This window comes from Trichoderma harzianum (genome assembly GCF_003025095.1).
Source record: "Trichoderma harzianum CBS 226.95 unplaced genomic scaffold M431scaffold_3, whole genome shotgun sequence".
Lineage (NCBI taxonomy): Eukaryota > Fungi > Ascomycota > Sordariomycetes > Hypocreales > Hypocreaceae > Trichoderma > Trichoderma harzianum.
The window spans coordinates 2,849,721-2,855,720 of NW_020209251.1; the positions used below are offsets into that span (position 1 = coordinate 2,849,721).

Here is a 6,000-nt window from a genome sequence, read left to right on the forward strand (position 1 = left end):
TACCCATTTAGAGGTGGCGCTAGCGTCCCAGCTCCATCACCACCGCCTAATAAGCACCGCCAGGGCTAGAGCCAGAGCAAAAGCATCAACAAAAGAAACAGAAGCATCTTCCATCCTCTCCTCTCCATCCTCTCCGCCCCAAAGTCGATCAAAAGCCCAGCTGTCGCCGCCATGGGTATTTGCAACTCGACATGCTGCGGAGGTGAGCCAGTCCTGATCCGCTGCCCTGTGTTTATCCGACTTTTTTTTTCTTTCGCCCCTTCTCCGAGTCTCTCTCTAACTCCCGTTTCCAGGGCGAGCCCGCGATGGCCTCTACGAACCTGCTCTCGCCGATAGCGAGCGAGAGGCAGTTGCCGACCTTCTTCAGTATCTCGAAAACGTGCGTCTACCTTGCTGATGATGGCTTTCTATGCTGCTGGCCGTCATTCTTCCCCCTTTGCCGCCCCATGACTGAAAGCTGACTTGTCTCTACGGATGCAGCGCGGCGAGACCGACTTCTTCTCTGGCGAACCGCTCCGAGCCCTCAGCACGCTGGTTTTCTCGGAAAACATCGATCTACAGCGCAGCGCCAGTTTGACGTTTGCCGAAATCACAGAACGAGGTATGGCCATCTCGGGCAGCTGGTCTCTGCAGTTGGGATCACGCAAGGGTGGTGGCGCCGGTGCTAATACGAAGCTTTGTAGATGTCCGCGAGGTCGATCGCGATACTCTTGAGCCCATCTTGTTTCTGCTACAAAGCCCCGACATCGAGGTCCAGAGAGCTGCCAGTGCGGCACTTGGCAATCTCGCTGTCAACAGTAAGGAAGCGCTTCTACCCGACTAAACCTGACCAGCGTTCTAACTACTGCGTGCGCGCATCTGCAGCCGAGAACAAGGTCCTTATTGTCCAGCTCGGTGGCCTGACGCCTCTGATCCGACAGATGCTCTCGCCAAATGTCGAGGTTCAGTGCAACGCCGTGGGATGCATTACAAACTTGGCTACGCATGAGGAGAACAAGGCCAAGATTGCCCGGTCAGGGGCTTTGGGCCCCTTGACTCGACTGGCCAAGTCCAAGGACATGCGAGTTCAAAGGAATGCCACCGGTGCTCTTCTCAACATGACACATTCTGGTGCGTTTCTTTTAATCAACTTTTCTTCGTTTTTTATACCGTCTCACTTGGTTTCGGAAATTTTCAAGCGGAGACGGCTGTGACGCAATGCGCTGGGTTGCTAACTGTATACCTTGATAGACGAGAACCGGCAACAGCTGGTCAACGCTGGCGCCATCCCCGTCCTTGTCCAGCTCCTGTCTTCTCCAGATGTTGACGTCCAATACTATTGTACGACCGCCCTGAGTAACATTGCCGTCGATTCCAACAACCGCCGGAAACTGGCCTCCTCAGAACCCAAGCTTGTCCAGTCCCTCGTAAATCTCATGGACTCGTCCTCGCCCAAGGTCCAGTGCCAGGCCGCCTTGGCCCTCCGCAACTTGGCCTCCGACGAAAAGTACCAGCTGGACATTGTCCGAGCCAACGGCCTCCACCCTCTTCTCCGCCTCCTCCAGTCATCGTATCTACCTCTCATCCTCTCCGCCGTCGCCTGCATCCGCAACATCTCCATCCACCCCTTGAACGAGTCTCCGATCATCGAGGCAAACTTCTTGAAGCCCCTGGTGGACCTCTTGGGCTCTACCGACAACGAAGAAATCCAGTGCCATGCCATCTCGACGCTGCGAAACTTGGCCGCTAGTTCGGATCGTAACAAGGCGTTGGTGTTGGAAGCCGGAGCCGTGCAAAAGTGCAAGCAGCTTGTGCTGGATGTCCCCGTTACTGTTCAGTCCGAGATGACGGCCGCCATCGCGGTCCTCGCCCTCAGCGACGACCTCAAGTCTCACCTGTTGAACCTCGGCGTATGCGATGTCTTGATCCCCCTGACCCACTCGGAGAGCATCGAAGTGCAGGGCAACAGCGCTGCTGCCCTGGGCAACCTATCATCCAAAGGTAAGAGGCTTGCTAGCTATCCTCACCCACTCCACAGCAGCATGAAGCTAACAGACGGTTTGACAGTTGGCGACTACTCCATTTTCGTCCAGAACTGGAACGAGCCCAACGGTGGTGTCCACGGGTACCTGTGCCGCTTCCTCCAGTCCGGTGACGCCACCTTCCAGCACATCGCCGTGTGGACGCTGCTGCAGCTGTTCGAGTCCGAGGACAAGACCCTGATTGGCCAGATCGGAAAGGCTGACGACATTATCGAAAACATTCGACTCATTGCCAACCGCCAGGTTGCCGATCCCGAAGTCGAGGAGGAGGACGAAGGCGAGGTGATCAACTTGGCCCAGCGATGTCTTGAGCTCCTGGGCCAGAGCGGCGGATCCAAGGCGCACATTGAGGGCTAAATGGCCTTTGCGAGCCTCGAACAAAGATTAGCATATCACTTGGAAGTGCTGCTTTGGAACCGTGAACCAGGTTGCGAGGAGGATTAGCGCGGCATGGCGAAGGCGACGGTGTTTTAGGCGTCTCAAGCTTTGTTCCAGATCAAGCCACGAGGGTCGCTGCCTTCCCATCCAAGCTTCCAAGTCTGTTGGGAAGAGGCCTTTTGCCCTCGCATCCTTTTTTTGTTTCTGCGGGCTTTGGTCTTCAATTTTTCGTTTTGATAGCTTTTTTTTTAACTTCCCCGCTCAGCGAAGAATTCCCGAGGACGTGCTATTTCCAGGAGAGTACCGTTTCTTTCTTTTTATACTACGCCAGCCGAAGAGAGAACCTTTTCCGAGGGACTGGGAGGACAAAGTGCCATGTTCCAAGGATGCAGATGGCGGCTTGTTTTAGGTTTTATTTCGTTTTCAGTTTTCCTTTACCCCTTTCTTTTGTACAAAACATATCACGCAGACAATGACTGCGACTCGTTCCGCATGCCTATTGGAATGAAAGTAGAGACAAAGATGACGACGGCGGACTTGAGTGGTTTGGGCATGAGCAAAAGCAGATGTAATTAGACAAGGATATTTGACATGCTTGACATGCAACTGCCCACCTACTGGCCGATTGTCTTATCTAGATGTTTTGGTGACTGGAGTTTAATGATGCTATGCGTTACTTGGTAAAGCTGCACCGTTGTGCGTTGATAGTATATGTCTTGTTCTGGAGATGTCTGAGTGATGAAATATTATGAGTCTATTTTCTCGAGGCCGTCCTTTGCCCATTGGCGATCCTTCCAGGGCAGAATCTTGCCTATGATCTTGCCCTGGACCAAGGCGAGTGGTAGCGGGCCAAACTGTCTGGAGTCTCGTGAAGCCGGGAGGTTGTCGCCAACGATCCAGCAATGGCCCTCGGGAACCTGTCTCCGTTTAGTCTCGGTATATATATTACACATAATCGCACGTATCATTTAAAGAACGTGAATCTCAATACAGCAAAGTAGACAAAACGGCGTACCTGAATCATTTGATCCTCGCCCGGCTCTCCCGGCGTCCCCAACGAGACATAGTCGCCCGGCATGCCAATGATGCGCTTGACGCCGTTTTGGCTGGCGAAGATGGGGATCTTGTAGAGGACGAGGTCACCGACCTTGACGCCGCGGCCGAGGCGGTAGCGCATGTCGGCGGCGATCCAGTCGCCGTCGACGGTGAAGGTGGGCAGCATGGAGGGGCCCTGGGCGGGGGAGACCTGGAGGAGGTGGGAGAGGGTGAGGTGGGCGAGGCAGGTGATTTTGAGGGTGGAGATTGTGAAGCGGAGGGGGTGGCCGATGAGGTGGGAGATCATGATGGCTGTGGTTGTGATGGTGTTGACATGGCTTTTTTTGTGGTGAGGAGGATGTATGAGGTTTGATTGAGTGAGATTGAATATATTGGTTGTATGATATGAGATGAGATATGTGTTGTGTTGAGTTGAAGGTGAGGTTGGGATTGAGTTGAGAGAAAGTGTTGTATGAGAGTTGCAAGTTATGAGGCTATTCACAATTATTCATGGGGAATTGTTAGTCCTTGCAGTACACACATGTGATTGGCTGATGTGCCTTTTCTACTTAGCACCAAGGGTCCATACTAGACTAAGCTGTGACGCTATATTTTTCCGATGCAGCTTCTCTCTGTCTTCCACTCTCTTTTCCCCTCCATCGAAATGGATTCACTACTAGCGCCGACCTAGAAATATCAACTCCTCGATCTCTGTTTATTCCCAGCTCCAGTGGCTGCTGGTATTGTGTCTTTTCTACATATTTACAAACTACCTATAACACACAATGGCTGCTACTCGCTGTGTCTGCGACTCTGCGAGATTCGCTTCCTTCTTCTCCCGGCCCCTCTCCTCGACCATCAGCTGTCAAGCTTCAAGACAGAGCTTGCTGCAGCACGTGCCCGCAACACCCTCTCCTCACTCCATCTTCCGAAGTCGACCTTCTTCACAGCAATTGAGATGCTACGCCGGCATGTCACGCCCTTACAAAGGCGGCAAAAAGCCCTCGGCGAGCCCCCCCTCCGACGAGGACCCGGACAAGGACCGCGGATACGACCGCCGCTTCACGACGCAGCGCGACATTGAGCGATCGGGCCGCGACCGCCCGCCGTGGGACCACGAGATTACGGACCCGCAGATCATGGTGATTGACAATGGCAGCGCCGAGGGCCCGCTGGCGACGCGGTACGTGCTGACGAAGCTCGAGGAGGGCGAGTCGCTGCGCATGATGACGCCGTACGTCCCCGCCAACAGCGAGACGGGCGCGCCGGCGAAGTTTGCAGTGTGCAAGATTGTGAATAAGCGGGATGAGTATGAGCGGCAGAAGCAGCTCAAGGAGCGCAAGAAGACGGCGGTGGCGGCGAAGGCGAAGACCAAGGAGATGGAGCTTACGTGGGCGATTGGCGGGCATGATTTGGCGACCAAGTTACGGCAGATGGGAGGGTTTTTGGGGAAGGGGATGAAGGTTGAGTTGATGATTGGTAAGAAGAAGGGGGGGAGGGCGGTGGAAGTGGATGAGGCGAAGGATGTGCTGAAAAAGGTGCAGGAGGAGATTGAGGCGCAGGGGGCGAGGGAGACGAAGAAGGCGGAGGGACAGGTTGGGGGGACGATGAGGCTGTATTTGGAGGGTATCAAGAGGTGATTATGATGTACGAGTATGGCATTGTGTTGAATGTTTCTTGTTTGGGTATTCCGTGTATCATAGAAACAGATGTACTATATATGTGTGTACCAAAGGTAGAGAGCCCATAGTCTATAACCCGACCCCTGATGATGAGATTATCAACGTCAGGCGGCAATCTTTGACAACATCGCTTTAGATGGCTGCAAAATAGTTGCCATAATTCCCACGCCAGTCCTTTCTTTTAAGAAGCCAACAACGCCGAATTCCCACGAAAGAAAGAAAGAAAGAAAGCAAACAAGCCCCCCTCCCAGTTGTCGCCATGATCTTTTCCGTCGTCCAGTCATAAAAAACCCATTTACATAATCTCGTCATCGTCATCATCCAGCACTGGTGCAGGAGCTGCAGCTACAGCGGCAGTCTTGCCCTTTGCGCCGTCGTCACCATCCATGTCGTCGTCCGTCTCCCATTCACCACCGTTAGCCTCGTCGTCCTGACCCAGCACCGCAAAGGCATTGGCTTTGGTCTCCTGCACGTCCTTGTTGATGTCGTCCCACTTCTTGCTCCTAGCCTGCACGACTTTCGCTTTGCCGAGGCTCTTCTCGAGCTTCTTGCTCGTGCGCTCGACGAAAGCCTCGGCCATCTCGAGGCCCTTTTCCTGGCGTCGGCGGCCCTTTGCGGAGAGCTGGCGGCCGCGACGGGACTTTTTTGTGACGCCGGCGGAGTGGCGGGCGGCGAGGACGGAAGGGCGGGCGGAGTCGGAGGAGGATTTTGTGGAGGGGAGGGAGACGTCTTTGAGGGACTTGTCGGTGTTGATGGAGGGGGATGTTGCGCGGCGGGCGGCGCGAGAGCGTTTTGAGGGCGCTGTGAGAAGATGATTGGGTTAGTATGATGTGCTGGAGTTATGGCTGGAGAAGAAGGATTTGGTATGACGAACCTCTCTTTTG

General features: G+C 54.2%; 4 protein-coding genes across 4 annotated transcripts in view; 2 read left to right on the forward strand and 2 right to left on the reverse strand.

Moving 5' to 3' along the window:
- The first annotated feature begins 81 nt into the window (after positions 1 to 81).
- M431DRAFT_362314 (hypothetical protein) lies at positions 82 to 2,576 on the forward strand. Its single transcript, XM_024914570.1, has 7 exons — positions 82 to 202; positions 294 to 379; positions 481 to 601; positions 684 to 797; positions 865 to 1,110; positions 1,231 to 1,980; positions 2,047 to 2,576. The coding sequence occupies exons 1-7, from the start codon at positions 172 to 174 to the stop codon at positions 2,376 to 2,378; spliced, it is 1,680 nt and encodes a 559-aa protein (XP_024777972.1). The 5' UTR covers positions 82 to 171; the 3' UTR covers positions 2,379 to 2,576.
- A 569-nt stretch (positions 2,577 to 3,145) lies between these two features.
- Positions 3,146 to 3,741, reverse strand: M431DRAFT_78257 (hypothetical protein; the record flags this gene model as incomplete). Its single annotated transcript, XM_024922668.1, has 2 exons — positions 3,146 to 3,316; positions 3,415 to 3,741. The coding sequence occupies 2 exons, from the start codon at positions 3,739 to 3,741 to the stop codon at positions 3,146 to 3,148; spliced, it is 498 nt and encodes a 165-aa protein (XP_024777973.1).
- A 478-nt stretch (positions 3,742 to 4,219) lies between these two features.
- Positions 4,220 to 5,074, forward strand: M431DRAFT_479789 (hypothetical protein; the record flags this gene model as incomplete). Its single annotated transcript, XM_024915808.1, has 1 exon — positions 4,220 to 5,074. One exon carries the CDS (start codon positions 4,220 to 4,222, stop codon positions 5,072 to 5,074), a length of 855 nt encoding a protein of 284 aa, XP_024777974.1.
- Positions 5,075 to 5,147: 73 nt separating this feature from the next.
- Positions 5,148 to 6,000, reverse strand: part of M431DRAFT_548893 (hypothetical protein) — a gene marked incomplete at its 5' end in the record, with an annotated part of 1,101 nt that continues 248 nt past the window's right edge. Inside the window, one exon of the mRNA XM_024921272.1 lies at positions 5,148 to 5,917. Coding sequence (XP_024777975.1) covers positions 5,412 to 5,917 — 506 coding nt within the window. The 3' untranslated portion in view covers positions 5,148 to 5,411. The remainder of the gene's footprint in view (positions 5,918 to 6,000) is intronic.

Excerpts from the sequence above, each read along its gene's own strand:
- M431DRAFT_362314 (XM_024914570.1), top strand. The coding sequence starts at position 172 with ATGGGTATTTGCAACTCGACATGCTGCGGAG. Across the intron at positions 798-864 it reads TGGCAATCTCGCTGTCAACA|CCGAGAACAAGGTCCTTATT; the intron begins GTAAGGAAGCGC and ends GCGCATCTGCAG. Across the intron at positions 1,981-2,046 it reads GGGCAACCTATCATCCAAAG|TTGGCGACTACTCCATTTTC; the intron begins GTAAGAGGCTTG and ends ACGGTTTGACAG.